The following is a 22,383-nucleotide window of genomic DNA, read 5'->3' as shown; positions in this document are numbered from 1 at the left end:
GAGAGAGAAAAAAAATCTTACTGACCCCAAACTTTTATAAACAATAGTGAATAATGTTACAAAAGCTTTGATCACAGGAATAAATTAAATTTTACACTATATATATACACATAGAAAACATTTATTTTGAATTTGCAATAATATTTCACATTATAGCCTTTATGTTTATTAATTTGGGAAGAAATACTCGCTCCAGAAGCGCAGCGCGTGGCCTTTGAACCCATTGTTGTGCGCCGGGTGACGTCAGCGTCGTCTGAGAGAGAGAGAGAGACGGGGTCGGTTGAGCGAGAGAGAGAGAGAGAGAGACGGTTGAGCGAGAGAGAGAGAGAGAGAGAGAGACGGTTGAGCGAGAGAGAGAGAGAGAGAGAGAGAAACGGTTGAGAGAGAGAGAGAGAGAGAAACGGTTGAGCGAGAGAGAGAGAGAGAGAAACGGCGTCGGTTGAGCGAGAGAGACGGTTGAGCGAGAGAGAGAGAGAGACGGTTGAGCGAGAGAGAGAGAGACGGTTGAGAGAGAGAGAGAGACGGGGTGAGAGAGAGAGAGAGAGAGAGAGAGAGAGAGAGAGAGAGAGAGAGAGAGAGAGAGAGAGAGAGACGGTTGAGCGAGAGAGAGAGAGAGAGAGAGACGGGGTGAGCGAGAGAGAGAGAGACGGGGTGAGCGAGAGAGAGAGAGAGAGACAGAGAGAGAGAGACGGGGTGAGAGAGAGAGAGAGAGAGACGGGGTGAGAGAGAGAGAGAGAGAGCGTGGCGTGCGTCTGCACACAGACAGACAAAGACGGTGAACCGGAGGAACGGGATAACGCGCTCTATTCCTCTCTCGCGTTGAAAACGGTCATAAAACAATGAGCAGAGCGGCGTCGAGGCGGGACGCGTGATTTTACCGCGCGCTGGAGTTTGATTTCTTTTATTGATGCTTTTAAAACGGACTTTTTCTCCAACCGCCCCCCAACAATTAGCAGCTCCGCTAGCGGTTAGCATCATCATCACCCTCATCCTCCAGAAAACACGAGATAAGAGCGGCACGCGGCGCGGGAGGACATAAGGTGAGGCTTCCGTCGCGGCATTCACCGTGACTTTCTCTTCCACCGGTTTCCGTAACGCCCGGTTTGAGTGTCCGCGTGGCGCGCGCGCCTGAGATCCACAAACAAAGGCGACAATGTGACTGATCATCTCCGGCTAGCGGCTCGGCTAACAACAACAACAACACTTCGCTTTCAACGCTCGTGTATCTTTTTTAAAAAAATAACTCGCTATTAAACCGATTTTACGTGCTTGTCACGTGCTTTAACTATATGTGACCACCGCTTGTCAAGAAATATAACCGTTAGTAAGTGAGTCGCGCGCGCTGTGCTAAAGCACGGAACACAATAAAGACAAAAGAGACGCGAATTTGGGAGACAACACGCGCACGAGCGTTAGCGGTTTATGTCACTTCTAATGCTGTTTAAATGTGTTATTTCTTCTAGTTTTTGATTGGGTGTCTGATGCACACGCGGGATCACGATGCCCAGTCCCTTGTTTCATCCCGATATCATGGATCACGAGATGGTTGTGAGCAGCACCGGGGCCCGCGAGAGCGAGCTGGAGTCCCGGGACGAGGAGCACCAGGAGGCGCTGCGCTTCGCCTTGGACCAGCTGTCACTCATGGCGTTGGAGAAGGTGGACTGTCTGGACGGCACCGCCGGGGAGAACTGTAACGGAGGGGGTTACGTGGACCTGCAGATGCTCGAGCACTCGAACGGCTCGCGGGAATCTCCCGGTTCCTGCTCGCCCTCTCCGGAGTACGGGTACCACATGGCCAGCCCGCACTCCGCCTCCATCCTCGGGGAACAAAGCTCGGTGCTCCGCAAGAGAAGTGTCAACATGACCGAGTGTGTGCCCGTGCCCACGTCCGAGCATGTGGCGGAGATCGTCGGCAGACAAGGTGATTTCTCTCTAACATGTGTAACATAAACAATAGAAAACATAAATATAGATTGATCATAATAAACGTTCAAACGCATTGCATTTCTTTATAATCTCTTGTAACACGAGAAGTTATTAAAATAACAGTTTGTATCCAAATAACTACTTTCCTTTTGTTTAAATGCGTTGCAAGTAATCATTTGCATGTTAATAATATTATTTGTGTATGTTCCAAGACATTATAATCTCTCTCTCTTTATATATATATATATATAAAGATTAATAACATTAACATTTTGCATGCAAATAACAACTTTCAACGCATTTGGACAAAAGGTAAGCATTGCAAGTAGTTATTTACATTTTAAATAATTATTTTGGTTATGTTCCAAGAGATTACAAACAAAAAAACACACTCGTGTCTGATATTGTTCATTGCGTTGAAAATATGAATGTTTACCTATTCTTTGTTCCACAAGAGCATGCATAGTAAACATTGCATTGAACAAAAGGGAAATCCTCACTTTAATAGTGTTATTGATGTGTGAGATTGCATGCAAACACTAAATTTGAATATTCACTAAGATTTACTCTTCCTTTCTGTAGGCTTCATAAACAATGCAAAATGCATCAGAACAATAAGTGCGCGTTATTATAAGCACGTTAGTGAGCGGCCAGTTGCATATGCATTATGTCTCTGTTATTGTTTATGCATGCATGCGTGAGTGTTTTCCCACTTATTTTCGGTTTGGCCGATGTTTATTCTTTATGAGCATCGGTAGTGTGTCAATGGAGGCTCGGGATGGATGCTCTGTTGTTAGTGTGGGAGGAGGGGTTTGGAGAGGGAGGAGGGGGTCTGGACGTGTCTCGCGCTCGAAACCAGACAAAAGAGTCTCGTATCGAGCGATGCGGATTCACGCGCCTCACGCCCATCTCTCCCTGTCTGCTGATTATCGATCTCTGATCGCGTTTAGTGGAGCGTCGTCCGCTGTTATGCGCGCGCCGGGGTCATGTGAGGATATATGAGTTATGCAAGGATACAGCAGGGCCACGCCAAGCGCGCGTGCGCGCGGTCTGATGATGCACGCGCCTGCTAAAATAATCACGCCGAGTTAATGCATCATGCGTGTTTGTGTGAAACAAGCGCGATTTATACGAGAGGCGCGCGAGGTTTGGAATCGGAGCGGCATTGTTCTCTTTGTTTGAAACGCCATGCGTTCTTCGGGCTCGCGCTACGACGTCACCGAGCACGCGCGCCATTGGCTGAGTGAAATAAGCCTCGCGGATTTAAAGGAACAGTGCGCCTCTGTTTGCTAACAATGGAAGCACGTGATCGATAAAACAATCGACACGAATGTTTTTCTTATTATTTATTTTGTACTTTATTATTAATTTAAGGGTCAGTTGTGTGAGAATTTTTGAATCATTTAAAATGCAATACTTGCATGCTTTATTTAATGTGACCTGGTTACAATTATGAAAGTCAAAGAAGTGTCACTTATTGATGATAATATATTAAAAATAGGACTGTCAAAAGATTAATCGTGATTAATCACATCCAAAATAAAAGTTTGTGTTTCCATAATGTATGTGTGTACGGTGTATAATTATATATATATATATAAAAACACACAATCATATATATATATTTAAGAAAATGTTGTTATATTTATATATATATATATATATAATATAAATGTATATACAGTATATAAATGCAATTATTCCTTAAATATATACATGAATGTGTGTGTATTTATACATAATAATTCTACACAGTACACACACATATATTATGTAAACACAAACTTTTATTTTGGATGTGATTAATCACGATTAATCTTTTTACAGCCCTAATTTAAAAATATATATATTTTTTTTTATATAGCAGTTTAATGCAACACGAGTTGCCCAAAGTGAGTCACAATAAAGAACTACAACCAATACATGGAGATAAAAAAAAATACATAGAACTTGGATAAATAAACTGGAATTGTTATATTAAAGTATTATGTACACGTTAAATATTTTTAACAAAAGCCTTTTGTTAGTTAATTTGACAAATTAATAAATAAATAAAAAGTACAAATATATAGCATCCAGCCGGTCAACTAGTGAGATCATTAGAAAACTGCATAAATTCTGCTCATCATCTTCATAATTTTTATAGCATATAGCAGATTCAGAATTTCAGAATTTTTCAATATACTTCATCATTTTTATAGCATATAGCAGAACAACAACATGTGGTTGTTGGTTATACAATTTGATTTATGGTAGTCAATGAGGTATCACTGTAATTGGCTTTATATATCAATAATATACGGTAATTATTGATTCAACTGTGTTGTATAAATGTGCCTACAATAATAATTTTACGTTTACTAGTAAAAAAAAAAAAAAAAAAAAAAAATATATATATATATATATATATATTAAAATAATCTTATTATAACTATATTTTTAATTTAAATCATGTCATCTTCATGATTCCTTTAAAAATTGTAGCATGCTACTACAAATTAATAATATAATTAATGTTGTATAATACGTTAAAAGTTTACATTTATTTAATTTTAAATGATTTACTTATGAATGTTTATTTTATTATATACTTGATCGAAAAAGTGTCACTTACTGACGTTAAATATAATAATTCCAGTGTATTATTGATTAAAATATATACATTTATATGTCATAATTCCCTTTTTGCTTTTATTATTCAACCTTTTGTTCTTGCTAGATTATTTAAATAATTTAAATAAAAATGTACAGATATACACCAAGTTGTCTCAATTATTTTAAATAATTTTATTAGTTGAGTACATTAACAAAAACTGAATATTCTTCATAATTTTATTATAAATAGTTCTGAATTAAAGCATGCTGCTGCTGAAACTATTTCATGTCAACTGCATTTGTATTCATTTTAGTTAAAATATGATATTATAAATTTAAGCATGGATTTTTATTCTTATCTTGTGTGTATAAACTTACATGGAACATTATCTCATGAATATCTGTTGTCAAATTATTACATTTAATCAATAAATTAAATTATAAGAATAAGACACAATAGGGCTGTTACTAATCAAATGAAATTTAAACTGCTGCTACAAATATTAATATTTGTTGAATTTGATTAGTAACAGCCCTATTGTGTCTTATTCTCCTAATTAGATTTTTTTTTAATATATATATAATATTTTGATTTTTTTCAAACATAAAATGTTGAATATTTGAAATTATTAAAAAAATTAAAACATACTTTAAATGTGAAATTAAAACCGCCATTAGGTGGCAGTGAGTCACTATTAATGAGAGTCATTGAGATTCAACTGATTCATTTAAACTGCATTATAGCTCGCTGCCACATCACTAATGCTGAATCTATTATTGTTTTCTTTATATTTAAAACATTTTCAGAGCTTTTTTTCTAAAATAATTGAACGGATGCTATCTTTTGAACTCTTGGCATGAACACAAACTGAGGTTTCTACCATTCTTTCATGATTTTTCATGTTCATCACTATTTCAAAATAAAGGTCTGAACACGCCTTAGGAGTATGAACATATTCTTGTTGCAAATTGATAAATTACGGCTCCTCTGTCATTTACTTTGAAAATCAGTCACCAAATATGTAAACTAGAGATTGTAAGCTTTCAAATGATATATAGTTTGTCAAGATTAGTTTAAGTTTAAGTGCACTAGTCATACTTGATAATGTCAGATTGCACACCGATTAAGATATCGTCGATGATGTACGTTACACACCCCTAGTACGAGCCCTGCTTCTAGTTCATCAATGTAATGTTGTTCTCTTGTTGTTTCTGCAGGTTGCAAGATCAAAGCTTTGCGTGCAAAAACCAACACCTACATCAAAACCCCCGTGAGAGGAGAAGAGCCCGTGTTCATCGTGACGGGACGCCGGGAAGACGTGGAGATGGCGAAGCGCGAGATCATCTCAGCAGCCGAGCACTTCTCCATGATACGAGCCTCGCGCTGCAAAGCGGGCGCTAGCGGGCCCGGCACTACCGGCTCCCTTCCCGGCCCGCCGAACCTCCCGGGACAGACCACCATCCAGGTGCGCGTTCCCTACAGAGTCGTGGGTCTGGTGGTGGGACCCAAAGGAGCCACGATCAAACGCATCCAGCAACAAACGCACACCTACATCGTGACGCCGAGCCGAGAGAAAGACCCGGTGTTCGAGGTCACCGGAATGCCGGAGAACGTCGACCGCGCGCGGGAGGAGATCGAAACGCACATCACGTTACGCACCGGCGCATTCGTCGACCTCCAAGGCGATAACGACTTCCACAGCAATGGGACGGATGTGAGTTTAGAAGGGCTCGGGGCGCTCGGGTTTAGCGGCGCACTTTGGTCGCGCGCGACTCATTCGGCTCCGCCGCCGCCTCCACCGCCGCCGCCATCGCAACTTCACCAATCCACACGCAAAATGTCATTATCAAACGCCGCAGAGTCGTTCTCAGTGACGCGCCGCGCGGCAGACGCCGGAAGCCCAACAAGCCCCTTTAGCACGAGCAGCGCCGGCGGGAGCTTCTCATTCGCCGGCGGCGACTCAACTCCGAATTTGCCGGCGACCACCGAAGATTTGGGTTTTGAATTCGGCGCCGCTAACATCTGGGCGCCGTTCGTGAACGGTGCGAAACAACAGCAGCCGGTTCGGCGCAACAGCAGCGGTCTTAGCAACGGCGCAGTAACCCCGCGGCTATCGCCCGATCCGGATCACCCGCTAGCTCGCCGCGCTCAAAGCGACCCGCTTAGCGCCCTCTCCTGGTTGCAGACGAGCGGCGGCGGTGGTGGCGGCGGGTCGTTCTCAGGCGGTAGCAGCAGCAGTAGCGGCGGAAGCACCACTGGTTACTCCTCCTGCTCGGGGTCTTCGCTCCCGGGTGGCTCGCCAACTGACTCTGAAGGCGGCGGAAGTGGCGTCGGCGTCGCTTCTACTATGTTGGGTCGTCTGAAAGCGGGCGCCCTGGCAGGAATGGTGCCGCGAGACTGTTACGTGTGTTGCGAGAGCGAAGTGACGGCTGCGCTAGTCCCGTGCGGACACAACCTCTTCTGCATGGATTGCGCCGGGCAAATCTGTCAGTCGCAAGAGCCCGAGTGTCCCGTGTGCCACATTCCTGCCTCGCAGTGCATCCGGATCTTCTGCTAAACTATTAAAGACTGAGTAATCATTAGATATGACACTATTCTGATTTATTGACAACAATAATAATGATGATGATGAAACGGAAATGACTATTACCCACTCAAGTACTTGCGTAATCCTAGCCGTTCATGTTCAAAATGGGTTTTTTTCCATTCATGCTTCTGACTTTTTCTACTCGCAGGTATTTTACGCTGCACTTTTTTTGTCTAATGCATTTGTTTTTAGAGGGTTGCCGCCGCTGTGGTCGTTTTTAAATTATTTTCTAAAGATCTTGTTGTTTTTTCCGCATTCTGTTTTTAAATGCAGTCGACGACGGCGGCGGGCGTAAAACGCAAGACTGCGTTCATTTAGACCAAAACACCAGAGATATTAATGCTTAATATTTATACGTATCTGACGTACTAGTTGATGTTGAAATCTGATAGAATAGTACATGTTATAAATATCATAACCGTGCATTTTTTTTTTGCCACACTACCTTAAAAACATTCATGCTCCTTGATGTTTTAGGGACGAACGTCACATTGTTAGTTCATTCCAACAATCTACACTCCCGAAACAGGGTCGCTGGTATTCACAGTTAAACGTGGACGTGTGGAAGCTTCATCTGTTGTGAACGGCGCCCTCTATTGAGAGGTTTTTGTAAGTTTACTCGAATGTTTCTCTTTGTTGTGTGTGTGTGTGTGTGTGTGTGTGTGTGTGAGTGAGAGCCATTGTTTTTGTGCACTGCGACACATTGAAATGTTCTTTCGCTGGAGTAAAAGTGTCTTCCGGCCCTCGTAAGAGGTTAAAGCGTTCCCGCACTTAGGTTCCCGTCAGCTGCCGTTAAACGTGATGAACGTTTTTTTAACGTGAGTGACAAGCCATGAATTCACACTCTAAAGGGCTTCCGGTTACACACTACACTTCAGGTCATCCCGCGTAAGCGCTAATAACGCTAATAATAAACAGGATTTTTAGTCCCGACTGAGTCCGTGTGGCAGCTAAATCACGCAGGGCTTCCGTACACTTTAGTGAGGGACTTTTCCACATCTTATGAACGAGTTTTTTGTTGGGTTTGCATGATATTTTGTACAGGTTTCTTTCTCTAAAGATCACGCAAAATTTTTTTCTTCCTCATTTGACTCGCCGTTTCCTTCTTTCTTTGGCGTGTTGAAAGTTATTAAAGTGATCGATAGTGCCAGAAAACGGTGCCTTGGTGGTGAAACTCGCCGCCGAGAAACGAAGATTGTGACGAACCTTCTCCGCTCTTCCAGTTTTGTGAATCGAGAGTATTTGTATAGAGACGTGACGTAAATCTGAGCCGGTTTTTTTTCCCCAGAATCTGATTTAGCGTAACTGGTTAAAAGGTACAAGACTAGTTTTTCCCCACTCGTGTGTATGTGTGTGTGTGTGTGTGTGTGTGACGTGTTTTGGCAATGAAGGTCAGTGAAGAATCACTCGTGGTTTCTGGCCTGAAGTTGAATCGTTTCCCTTCGAACAGGGTTTAACTGAGGCGAATCTCAGGCAGTTTTGCATTGGAACGACGACAGACACTGTTTTTCCCATGAATCATTTTTTCCCCCCTAAACTTGCTCTCCTTTCCTTTTTTTTTTAACGTTCGCTTGAATCCTTTTTGTACGCAGAACCAAAAGTTATTTCAATAAGACTTTCAGGCCTAATTGTAAATATCCTCAATACAATCATTGGGATTTGTTTTCGAGAAGTACAACTTAATGTAGTTTTTAAAACATGTATCGTTATTTGTAAGTTAAACTCTGCATGTCTTGAAGCCATGAGGCATTAGCTAATAATTTTCTAAAAATGAAAAGACAAAAAAAAACTTTTTTACACATTTTATTTTTACAATTTATTTGCTTACCTTGACATAAATATCCCAGATTATAATGTGACCCTTTTATTACAGCAAATTTATCTTTATTTTCCATATTTCTGTTTTCCTGTGTGCAACATATAGGCAATTTATAACAAAATGAGAAAAAATTATTGAAGAAATTTAAAATTGAAATATATTTTATTTGAAAGTTTATGGACCTTTTAACCGTGAGCTGGAACAATTGTATACACGTATAATTTGAGCTGACTTGACGGTTATAAGAAATGTATCAAGAGTTTTATTTTTTATGCTTCTTTAATAAAATCTTGTTTTTTTTGTTTTTGTTTTTGTACTGTAAAACAATAAACCTTTGTATCCGTGTCTTCCTTTCTGTGCGCAGTGATATTACAGGTTTGTGTTGTGTGGGATAATATGTGAACGTAGTTTGTTTTGCCGCCTTTAATCAATGTATTTAATCATTTTAATTGTTAGTGCTTTTTTTTTTTTTTTTTACAGAGATAACATTACAAAAAAGTTAACTTTTTATTTTAAGTAGAAAGCAGTTAAGAATATTTTGTATTCCCCCCAAAAAAATACTTTTGTTAAATTGAAAAACTAGTCAAAATAATTTTCTGTGGTGATCAAGAAAATAAACTTTGAACGTTTTTGTTGTTAAAATAACAGTGAAAAATGTTGTTCCTAAAAATACTTTTTTTTTTTTTTACTTAATTCTGACTCATTTTCAACTTAACATTAACGATGTGTTAGTGTAAGAAAAACATCCCTATTTAAAACTTTATCGACTAAATGCCCTCTAATGTCGGGATCATTTCGGTTTCGCGTATTTACCCCGAAGTGATACAATTCTGTCTAATTATTACTATAAAGGTAATTTTTTTATCAAAAATGACAACACCAGAGTGTAAAACATTACAGCATAACATTAACTACGTTATACTACAATAACATTTCATAATCAAATAAATTCTCAGTTAAAAGTGCAGTTCTTGAAAAATTCTTACGATTAATTCTAAGATTTCTCTTTAATCTTTTCATGAATTAAATTAAACGAGCTCATGTGACGATGTGGCTTTCTGCTGTTTGAATAACAATATACAATAAGGGTCAATTATTTATTGTTATATTAAGTATTGATATAGGTTCATAATTTAACAAATTAAGGGTATTCTGATCAGATCGTAATCAATAATTGCATCAAACTATTTTACTTTTTTACATTTTTTGAAACTTCTTTTTTTTTAATGAAAATTATTCACACTAACATTAAACAATATATAACACCAATGTCAAAATGAACCACATTAAAAAATATATATATTGAAATAAATCTTTTCAGTATAATAGGGGACAAACACAACGCTGACCTTTGAAGCATTTATCTCAAAACGTTTTGTATTTAATAAGGTTTGAGTGAGTCTGAACCATGTATTTTTCCATAATTTTCATACAATTTATGAAGTAGACATCCTATTCAGAAGTAGTATGGGTGGTTTCTACCAATCTTTCATGATTTTTCATGTTTATTGCTATTTCAAAATAAAGGCCTGAACACGCCTAATGAATATGAAATATTATTGTTGCAAATTGATAAATTACGGCTCCTCTGTAAATTAAAAACAGCCACCAAATATTAAAACTAGAGATCATAAGCTTTCAAATGATATATAGGTTGTCAATATTACTTTAGGTTTTTACTAAGATATTGTTTTAAAAACAATGACAGTTAAGGGTGGAAAACACTGACAAATAAATAATTAAAGGGCAAGCATTTTTTAATTTTACTACTTATTGCTTATTTTCTTTCTCCTCGTTTCACTAATGTTTTTTTTTTTTTTTTTTTTTTGTCCGAAACAAAAGTCTCAAACCTTTTCATATTAATAACCCAATCAAAATTTTCCCATGTTGACTTGGACATTTTACATACATTTGTGTCCTTAAGTTTATTACAAAGTCATTATTTCTCCATCGGTGCAGGTTTTTAATCAGAAAAAACAGAGTCGGTTGATCATTATTGTTTTAATAGGAAGCAAATGCTGCAATAATCCACGATCATCCTCATTAAGAACAATCAAAATGGTTAAAAACTAAAATTAGAAACATCCCCGGTATAAAAACACCCACTCATGCCAAGAACATCAGAGACATTATTATTCACAAGCTCTTCTTTTGAAAAACGAACAGTGAACGAGGGAAGTCGGTCAGTTTGTGGCAGGGTAACATCGAGACACGGGTTTCCCATCATGCACTTGGTTTTATTCACAGCGTCTGCGGGCATGCATGCATGCATATGAGTCTCTTCATGCCCGTTTGTGCTTCAGCGTGTGTGTGTGTGTGTGTGTGAGGCGTTTTAAATCACGTCTCTGCCATCTTTCTAATGTCAAGGCTCGTGTGAATCAACATTCAATGCGTTTGGTTTGACAGGAAATCAAGCATAGAGTGATTTTAAAGCTTGTGTGAAAAAGAAATCGTGTTTTCTACAACACGCTAATGTCAACAACAAAAAATGGACTAACAGAAACTAGGGTTATTATCGTCAACTAATGCCATTAAAACATTTTCATTACTTGAAATTAAATTGAAATACAATAAAATATAAGTTAAAAAAAAAAAAAATCCGCTAGTTGCCATGGCAACGGTTCTTACTTTCGTTTAGTTTAAATTGAATAACTAAAATAATCAAAACTTAAACTTTATAGACACATTCAAGGAAAATAATGATAAAATTGTCAAAAACTTGAACTAAAATTAAAATATAAAAATAAAATCTTAATTCAAAAACTATGATAGTATATCAATTATAGTAAAATCAAGTTTTCAGATGTGCAACAAACTTTTGAAGACAAACTTAAATTTTTTATATGTATATATTATACAAACTTATGTTGACTGCGATTAATCGACTTGGCGGCACTAATATATAAATAGATTTATATGCGATTAATCACGATTAGTCAGGTTAGCACAAACATATATATGCGATCAATCACATGTACATCTATATATTAGTGCTGTCAAGTCGATTAATCACAATTAATCGCATATATATTAATATTAGTGCTGTCAAGTCGATTAATTTAACATAAGTCTGAATATATAGTATATACGTACGTAATATATATTATATATTCACAGACTTTTGTTATATATATCATATATATATATGTACATACGCATATTTAATATATTTACAAACTTGTTAGATGCAATTAATCGTGATTAATCGTCTTGTCAGCACTAATAATATATACAAATTTTGTGTATCGGTGTATATACATATATACATATAAACGTATTTATTTATAATACACGTATAAATAAATAAAAAAAATGTCGTGAACTGATTAATCATTCACAATAACCCCATGAGCTTGTGTAAACACAGTAAAAGTGAAGGATGGCGAGTGTGTGTACAGCAGTATTAGTGCGGACACAAATACTCAGCAGTGTAAACGTGTTAAATCAGTGTAAATTAAACTAACTTTACAAAGACACTTAATTGCACTGTGGTTTAGTCTAAAGTAGCTGATCTGATTGGCTCGATCCAGCCGCGTTTATCAGAGCCGTTCGAACGGATTCAGCCATTTAAAGGGACAGTACACCTGAAAATCCTCACGTCTCTTCCTCATGTCGTTCCAAACTTCGTTCCAAAGTCAGCAAACTGAGCTGCAGTGATGCGACGACTTTACTGATCAGCGATTGGCTCTTTTATTTAGAAGGCGGGGCTTATTCCGCCATATTGCGCATTACACTTTCTCCCATTCATAATAATACTTTGTGTATCTAAAGTCTCACAGGTGAAACTGGAAAATATAGAATATGGTGCAAAAGTTAATTTATTTCAGTAATTCAACTTAACCCTTTAGAACCGGATGCGCCGTCGCTGACACAGATCAGCGAGCTGTATTCATTGTATCGTAACTCTTCAACCGTTTGCACTATCAAAACCATTCAAATTGCCACTGACAGTAGACAACATGCGCTTTTTGGCAATATACAGCTTATTACGGTAATTTCATACTCTCTGTCAGCAAATGACAGCGGGCAGAGCGGGATGGATGTGAACCGAGAGATACGAAGCGCGGCGGGTCAGGGTGTTTTGGATTGCATAAAATAATAAAATACACGAACAAATACATGATGAAAGAAGTGGTAGACAGCAGAAGAGGGGATTGGGATGATTTTTAATGAAAATTGGGAGGCGGATGGCCGTTACTTTTTCATGTATCTTTACAAGTGGTGTGTGCGTGTGTGTGTGCCTAATATGAATGGACGCATTTGTGTGTGTGCGTGTATGAAAAAAGTGTCCTAAATGAAAACTGTGCAACCCAATGTCACTAAAAAGACTTGTATAGATGTATTATACTTCATTTTTCAAATTTAGTTTCTTTCGTTCGTGATTTTTCTGTTTTTTTTTCTAAATAAAAATCGGAAAATGTATTCTCTTTTTTTAGTTTTGTCTATTTAAATTCTATTTACAAACTCACCACACACAATAATGGTCGATAACTGTAATTTGTTGAAAGCTAATCTTTTTCTGAAAAAGATGACACCTTACACATGAAGATAGCACATGTTTAAGAATTTTACAGTCAAAAAATCAAAATATGTGAAAAACACAGATTTTAGCTTCAGGTTCTAAGGGTTAAAAAGTGAAACTAATATATTATATAGACTCATTACATGCAAAGTGAGATATTTCAAGCCTTTATTTGTTATCATTTTGATTTGATATATAATTATGAAAACCTTTTCACAATATTCCAGTTTTGAATTTGGGGTTTTCATAAACTGTGATTCATAATCATCAAAATTATAAGAAATAAAGGCTTGAAATATCTCACTTTGCATGTAATGAGTCTATATAATATATTAGTTTCACCTTTTAAGTTGAAAATTACTGAACTTTTGCACCATATTCTCATTTTTCCAGTTTCATCTGTGTGTATAATAGATTTATGAGAGGAAAAATTAGTCAATTCTCTCATAACTCGCTTGCTTTGGATCAACATGAGTGTGAACGGCGATGGTTTCCGGGTGGATTATTCCTTTAGCGCGTCCGGTCCCGCTTCAGTCCATCAGTGTATTGCTCTAGAATTATGCATTATTGAAGAAGACTCACGGAAAAGCATTACAAATATGACAAACACACACTTCTGATCTCATGATGCTGTCGGCCTGAATGTCAAAAGTGTGTGTGTGACGTCTCGGCGTCGAGCGTTACGACTTTAAACAGTGTTTTTAGGACTACACAACAATCAACGCCTGTAGAAACATGAATCCGGCGGTTATTATTGAGCATTTCTGCCGAGAAAAGAGTCGTACAGACAAACAAACGAAGGAAAGCCCCATAATGCACAGCGTCTGATCTGCGGTCACAGTGTGTGTTAAGGCTCTTCTTCTTCATGCTGAAGACTCAGACGTGTGGGAAACACAACTCGACATGCAGAAAGTGCAAAATACTCCACAGCGATCGAGACCCGAGTGTGTTTCAGTTCCTCTGGAGAACACACTGATCTGGAAGGGGTTTCTGGGTAACTCAAGGCCGCAATGCATTGTGGGTGTGTGTGTGTGTGCGTGTGATCAGAACATCATCATGAGGAGTGTTACATCATCTCAATATTACATCATCAGTTTTCTGCGCTCACGTCGTGTCAGAATCACCAGTTTATAGTTCGATTAGTAAAAACACGGAGTATAAATCCGGATCGCTGATCTTGTGGAGGAGATATTTTAGGGCTGCACAATTTTGGGGGGAAAAATCTAATTGCAATTTTTCTGACTATAAAATTATAATTATATATATATATGGTATTATAAATATTAATAACATTTTCTATAAAGCGGTTTTGAAATTATGTGCATTGTGCAATACGTTACATAAATAAATTGTACTATTATTTCTACATAAAAATGTTAAATATAATGCAAACTATGGCAATATAACTATTGCAATATTTTATTTTAATATAAAAAATGTTGTATTCCAAAAATAATATAATAATAATTATTTAATTTATATATATATATATATATATATATATATATATATATATATATATATATAGCTACATATATAATTTTACACTGTCTTCATTTCTTTATTTTGAAATGTTACAACTTTATCATTAGAGTTTGATTTTTATTACTAAATAAAAATGTTAAATATAATGCAAAATAAGGCAATATAACTATTGCAATATTTCACTGAAAAATTAAAAATGTAGAATTAAAAAGAAATATTTTTAAGAAGTATATGTATATGCATTGTGCAATACGTTCTATAAATAAATTTGACTATTATTTCTACATAAAAATGTTAAATATAATGCAAAATATGGAAATATAACTATTGCAATATTTTATTGCAAAATAAAAAATTTAGTATTCCAAAAATAATATAATAATAATGATTTCATTATATATATATATATATATATAATAATTTTACACTGTCTTCATTTCTTTATTTTGAAATGTTCAAATTGTATCATTATTACCAAATAATAATAAAAATAATAAAAATATTAAATATAATACAAAATAAGAGATATTACTATTGTAATATTTCACTGAAAAATTAAAAATGTAGTATTAAAAATAAATATTTTAAAGAAGTGTATATATATATTTATTTATTTATAAGTACACTAAAAAATGCTGGGTTGTTTTAACCCAATTTTGGGTCAAATATGGACAAACCCAAACATTGGATCAAAAATGCAATTTAAAAATGTAACCCAATGGTTGGGTTTCTCCATATTTGACCCAAAATTGGGTTAAAACAACCCAGCATTTTTTAGAGTGTATATTTTAATATATATATATGACATAATTTCTTCTAAAATGTCTTCATTTTCAAACTTAATTTAGGAAAACCACAGGAGTTTAAAGCTTGTCTTGTAACAACATCCGGTTTATTTACGAGTTTGGGAAGATGTTTTGCACGCCGCATTTTCAAAAGCACGTTATAAATGACACGCATCGACCATTGACGATCGCACTAATCCATATCGCAATTACAGTTTTATTTCCATTAATCGTGCAGCCCTAATACATTTCAATACAAATAAACTCAGGCTGAATATATTAATCTTTTCGCACATTCTCATTTGACGTGAGTGCAGATGGCGCTCTCTGATTGGTCAAGGGAATGTGTTAAGAACCAATCAGAGACTGTGCTGAACATCAGGGCTGTCCGTCAAACTTAAACCCTTCAAGTGCAAAACTAAGTGTGTAGAATTAAATCTACAATCTTCTGGATGTTTGAGAGAGAATATTAGACGATATGAAAGTCTATAATGTGAGATATTACCGAGGGAACCAGGAGTGGATGATCCGCTATGGAAGTAAATGAGGTCAAAGTTCATGTTCTTCCAAGTTGACATCATTATTATGAGATTGCTTTCATCATCTGTGCAGATATACGCCGGTCTCGGAGTTATGATCAGGGTTTGAAACTAACTTTTTCACTCACCGGCCAATTTGGCTGCAAAATTTTTACGTTACCGGGCAAAAAAAAATAAAAAATCAGCTTATATTTTATACACAGTATAAAATTCAGATTTCATTGTCGGATGTTCATTTCAAATCCTGCATGCATAAATACGTAAATATTATTTGAATCACTTGAATGTGTCCAGATGTTTTACTTTTTAGTTTCGAGCCAATATTTTTTTAGGATTTTTTTTTTTTTTTTTTTGCATTGTGACATTATTTCAAAATGTATTGCTAATTGTTAGTTAACGACAGTTAATGCTAATTAATTATGAAACAAATTCAAACGCATCTCTCTAACAGAAAACAACAGCGTAATTATTCAGTGCAATTCAAGTTTTGTTTTCATAGTGTTATTGCATTCTGATTAATTAATTCATTAATTAATCAGATTCTGCACAATACGCTGTATTTAATAGCGAGTATTTGTGCTAAATCGGCGCAGATTTGCCCCAGCAAAGTGAATAAAACATAATAAGTAGGCTAACAGGCTCGTGATTTACCAGCGTTACCCGCCAGTAATGTTGATTTCAAACCCTGGTCATGATCATGTGTTTAGCAGGACAGTTTGTGTCGTTAGCTTTAGCTTTAGCTTCTGAAGCGCTCGTTAGCTTTAGCTTTAGCTTCTGAAGCGCTCGTTAGCTTTAGCTTTAGCTTCTGAAGCGCTCGTTAGCTTTAGCTTTAGCTTCTGAAGCGCTCGTTAGCTTTAGCTTTAGCTTCTGAAGCGCTCGTTAGCTTTAGCTTTAGCTTCTGAAGCGCTCGTTAGCTTTAGCTTTAGCTTCTGAAGCGCTCGTTAGCTTTAGCTTTAGCTTCTGAAGCGCTCGTTAGCTTTAGCTTTAGCTTCTGAAGCGCTCGTTAGCTTTAGCTTTAGCTTCTGAAGCGCTCGTTAGCTTTAGCTTTAGCTTCTGCCCTCCTCGGCCGAGCGCTGGTCCGACTTCAGCTTGACGAACTCTTTGGCGACCTCGTCGTTGTTCCTCTGCGAGAGGATCCTGAGCACGGTGAGGCCGGTCTCGTCCATGTGCACGCGCGTGCCGAGCGGGAGCCAGCAGGCGGCGCTGCTGCGCGACGCCAGGTCCTTCAGGTGCAGCACACACAGCCCCACCGTGCGGTCCTCGCGCGCGAAGCAGTAATCCTTCACACACACCTGCAGCTCGTAGCCCTCGGGGCCCAGCTCGCTGCCCAGAACACTGCACACACACATTACACATTACAGTCATTACAGTGCTTTTTTTTTTTAATTGAGAAAATACATCTAGACTATATAACTTTAATTTATTTTTATTTTATTGCATTTCAATTCATTCAATTATTATTTTTTTTATTAGAATTAATGCAATGTATAGTATTAGTTTCCCTCATTTTTATACTTAAAAAAACTTTATCATTTTGTAGTTTAAAACAACTGAAGTTATCAGTATTATTTTTCTTATTATTTATATATTATTACAGTATATATCCATATTTTTGATAACTATTTACTTTTTTTAGTTTTAATTTTAAGTGTTGGAATAAAAAAAAAATACATTTATATAAATTTATTTTTATTTTATTGGATTTCAATTAATTAAATTATGCATTTTTTATTAGAATTAATGACAATTTTATAGTATTAGTTTCACTAATCTTTATACTTAAAAATATTATTTTTATTTTTGTAGTTTAAAACAACTGAAGTGATCAGTATTATTATTTATATATTATTACAGTATATATTAATATTTTTATTTTATTTTTTTAATTTTTAATTTCAATTGTAGTAATTTTGTTGTGCTTTTGAGAAGTTTTTACATTTTTTAATACATCTATATAACTTTATTTTTATTTTTTTTATAGTAATTTTAGTAGTCCAAATTATTTTTAATGTTTTTTAAGTTAAGTTCTACATCTAATATTTATATTTAATTGAATTTCAATTAATTAAATTATGCATTATTTATTTCAATTAATGAAAATGATTTTTAATAGTATTAGTTTTACACATTTTTATACTTTAACTACAACAGTTAAAATAATAAAAAATTAGATATTTAAAACAATTAAAGTAATCAGTGTTCTTTTTATTATACATTTATTATTAAACGGATTCTAGCATGTGTTTCGGTGTTTTATTAATGTGGTATTTTGTGCATACTTGATTATTTTCAATGCTAATTTGATTTTAGAGGTATGGCTTCTTAAATCCATAAAAATCAATTAGTAGCACCTATAATTATTCAGATTAATACATTTCTATTAGATTAAAGTATTTGACATAAAATGTAAATAAATAAGTACATTTTTATATGATTAGCAAAAAACTTTGCAGACATAATTATTTAGAATGATTACTTAATTTCTGATAAATTGAGGTATTTTTACATTTATTTTATTTACATTTTATAAGTACATTTTTATATGATATGAAAAATATGTCCTCATAAATCAAAGGCATCTTAAACCCATAAAAATCAATTCGTAGCATCCAAAATGACTCCGATTAATTAATTTCTATTAATTTGAAGCATTTTTATAAACTTTAAAAAGGAAAATAGGCCGTCATAAATGAATTAGCTATAATTCAACCCAGATTTTTATGCTCATTTGCTGTTTTTATGCTCATTTTGGGATAAAAACGCTGAATGAAAACGCCAAGATGCAAAAAACGTAAAACGCACACACAAAAAATAATTATATAATAATAATAATTTGAGGTGGAAAAACGTTTTTTTTTTGCAGCAACTTACATTTTTATGACTGATATTTTGCTCCAAATTCCCAGGATTGTGTTCTCTTGAACACATGGGATGGAAACGCTGCTCTATTTGCAAATGTTTTATGCAATATTATTCAGATTCTTAACTTCGGATGGAGACACAGCTAGAGCTCAAATATTGAGCTTTCACTAAAGTCAGCGTATAAGAGTTAAAAACGTACAACTGGAAGGACTCGGCGAACTTCGGGGACCAGCTGTTGTTCTTGGATTTGGTGGCGAACTTCCTCTTCTTGTCGCTGAGATGCGGACCGATGATGTAAACCTCCACGAAGGGCCGGAAGATCCCCTGCGTCTGCCAGCGGAGGTCATTGGCTGAGACAACTGTCAATCACACACACACACAGTTAAACTCATCCTCCCTCGGGTCATTTTGACCCGAAATTTAACTTTATTTTTATTTTTATTGAGTGTTCATCAGAGGGGGTCCAAGACATTAGGACTTTTATCGCACTTGAACCACGAATACACGCGCGCACACACACACATTTACATAAACCCCGCCCCCGGAACACTGTTTATAGATTATCAAGACAGAATATGCTAATCAATGACTAGAAGATAACTACACATAATCTACATAAACTCATCAACTAACCATTCAGAAATGTTGTCACTTCTTCTTGAGTTTCTCCAGTGTGTGTGTGTGTGTGTGTGTGTGTGTGTGTGTGTGTGTGTGAGGTAAAAGGCTCTTGAAACTCCGCCCCCTGTGCCGGGAGCGGCAGCTCATTTGCATTTAAAGGGACAGACACAAAACGGTGTGTTTTTGCTCATCCTCAAAAAGTGACTTTAACATGCTATATAAAAATATCTGTGGGGTATTTTGAGCTAAAACTTCACACACACACACACACTCTGTGGACATCAGAGACTTATTTTACATCTAAGAGCATTATACCCCCCCTTTTAAAAGGTAACAAATCCTTCCCTCATGGATAAATTTGACCCTCTTGGGAATGAAAGGACTGCTTCAGTTCACATAGAAAAACCTAAAAATGCTCAAAATTGAAGCTGAAAATGCTACAACTTTACCAAAATGATTTTATGATGTGTACATGTGTTTCTGAATGCATACTGAAGAGAAACTGACTATAGGACCCAGCGGAATATAGAGCGATAAGGCCATCTAGAGTTATGAAATATCATCTTATAATATTTATTTTCCCACACGAGGGCAAAAAGACACACGATGTGAGATATTTAGAGCTGAATTAAAAGGGTTATGCATGAAATTGTGAGTTATTTTGAATTTAAGTTGAAAGAATGTGAGGAATGAGCTTAAATTTCTATTTATTTATTATTTATTGGTCAAATCTAGTAATTTAAAGGTAAATAAAATAAAAAATCTCCCCCCAAAAAATTGCATTAAAAAATAGAAAATATGATCAAGATGACATACAATAAGCTTTCTGGACAAAAAAAAAATATATATATATATATATAAAAATGAAGTATAATTTTAGGGCTTCGGGTCATTTTGACCCTGACACTGATGAGGAGAGGGAGGGAATACAGCAGATATAATGGGATGTAATGGGATATAATGGGATGTAATGGGATGTAATGGGATATAATGGGATATAATGGGATGTAAAGCACCTTTGACTGTGATTTTGTGTCCTCCTGTGTTCGGGTCACTGAAGATCTCCACCGTCATAGAAACCTCACCCACTGCATCATCCACTCCCGAGGCTGAGGGTCAAAGGTCAAAGGTCAGAGCGGGACCAAATGTAATAAAACCTACAGGTTTATCCTGCATTTGGGAGCATTTTATTTGGACATTTGCATCATTTTAAACCTTTTTGTGGACAGATGTTTACGGCATTTTTCCGCCAAAATAAAAGCCCCGCGAGATTTAAAATGTTAAAAGCTTGATTGTTTGGAAAGATTAAACAAAAGTGTATTAAGAAAATAAAACATAAAAGCATTAAATCACTGTGCTTTACCGACTCAGGCTGCGTAGATCCTTGAATATTGCAGAAAAACTGAAAGATTCGCACTCATTTATCTTATTAAATGTTGTTTTTTGCATTATGCAACACAGCTTGAAAATAAATAATAACTTTCCGACTTTCCCTCACTCACAATTCTCAGAAAAAAAGTAAAACAAATTGATTAATTGATATAAAATTGAAAGAAACAAAAATAGTTTTGTTTACTTTTATATGGTCGAAATATAAATAGCATCATAAACCCCTGAAAATCAATTAGCAGCAGTCAAAATAAAATATGAACTAAATTTAAAGATAAAATAAAAAAAGTAGGAAAAGAAATATATATAGGCTATATAGAGAGAGGAAAATATGTCCTCATAAATCAATAGCATAGATCCTTGAATATTGCAGAAAAACATAATTCTTCATTATGCAAAACAGCTAAAAAATCAAAGATAAAATAAATAAATTGCGATTCTCTCACAATTCTCAGAAAAAAGTCCAAAATTAGTTTAATATATTTCTGATAAGTCACATTATTTGATATAAAATGTGATGTGATGAATGTGATTTTTTTTTACATTCTTTAATATTAATCTGAATAATTAAAGACATAAATATAAGTAATATGAGTTGTGGTGTGAAAATAAAAGTTATTAACATTTTATTACATTACTTTTCTATTTTACTGTAATTATACAAAAAAAATGAAGGATTTAAATATATTACTGTTGTAAATTAGTCAACTTATAATAATGGCAATTTAATTTTTCCCAGCCCTATGTAAAACATTTTTTTTTAAATAAAAACAAACAAAATAAAACAATTCTTAAAAAATATTTAATATTTTATATGTTTACTTGTAACCTTTAACCAACACCAGAACATGTAAATGTGCTGTTAAATTATTGAAATATTATCTCACTGTGCAAGTGAATCTGCACTAAACGTGTGTGTGTGTGTGTGTGTGTGTGTGTGTGTGTGTGTGTGTGTGTGTGTGTGTGTGTGTGTGTGTTATTAGTGTGATTAGCGGCTGATCCAGCAGAGGGCAGCAGTGTGTGCAAAATACTTACATAAAAATATCAATATCTGCCAATAATATGTCTTAGTAAGATGATATTTATAAGCTTAGTTTTGTGATCAAATCATTGTTTAAAAAAAAAAATGTATGCAATGCAATACATGATGATTGAGACAAATAATATCATATTTGAGACTCTCATCTGAACATGATTTTTGTCTAAATTAGATGCAAATTACATGCAAAAACTTTTCTTTCAGTTTGGGTAAATC

General features: G+C 35.5%; 3 protein-coding genes across 4 annotated transcripts in view; 2 read left to right on the top strand and 1 right to left on the bottom strand.

Annotated features, from left to right (window-relative positions):
- map2k2b (mitogen-activated protein kinase kinase 2b) overlaps positions 1 to 22,383 on the top strand; it is a 529,628-nt gene that overhangs the window by 134,504 nt on the left and 372,741 nt on the right. The gene's annotated exons all lie outside the window — the stretch shown is intronic.
- LOC306999225 (RNA-binding protein MEX3B) lies at positions 258 to 9,321 on the top strand. 2 transcript variants are annotated; one of them, XM_079613751.1, is made up of 4 exons: positions 258 to 376; positions 737 to 1,040; positions 1,464 to 1,921; positions 5,740 to 9,321. In XM_079613751.1, exons 3-4 carry the CDS (start codon positions 1,501 to 1,503, stop codon positions 7,077 to 7,079), a joined length of 1,761 nt encoding a protein of 586 aa, XP_079469877.1. In that variant the 5' UTR covers positions 258 to 376; positions 737 to 1,040; positions 1,464 to 1,500; the 3' UTR covers positions 7,080 to 9,321. The 2 variants fall into 2 exon arrangements, with proteins under 2 accessions (XP_079469877.1, XP_079469876.1); XM_079613750.1 differs by having other exon boundaries at positions 301 to 627; positions 735 to 1,040.
- Positions 16,521 to 22,383, bottom strand: part of LOC306999011 (protein unc-13 homolog A) — a gene marked incomplete at its 5' end in the record, with an annotated part of 92,763 nt that continues 86,900 nt past the window's right edge. Inside the window, 3 exon segments of the mRNA XM_079613407.1 lie at positions 16,521 to 17,594; positions 19,321 to 19,480; positions 20,756 to 20,848. Coding sequence (XP_079469533.1) covers positions 17,306 to 17,594; positions 19,321 to 19,480; positions 20,756 to 20,848 — 542 coding nt within the window. The 3' untranslated portion in view covers positions 16,521 to 17,305.

The sequence above is a fragment of the Phoxinus phoxinus genome, assembly GCF_949152265.1.
Source record: "Phoxinus phoxinus genome assembly, chromosome: 5".
Classification (NCBI taxonomy): Eukaryota; Metazoa; Chordata; class Actinopteri; order Cypriniformes; family Leuciscidae; genus Phoxinus; species Phoxinus phoxinus.
Note: the sequence above shows the minus strand (reverse complement) of the source record. Positions and strands in the feature narration are given on the sequence as shown.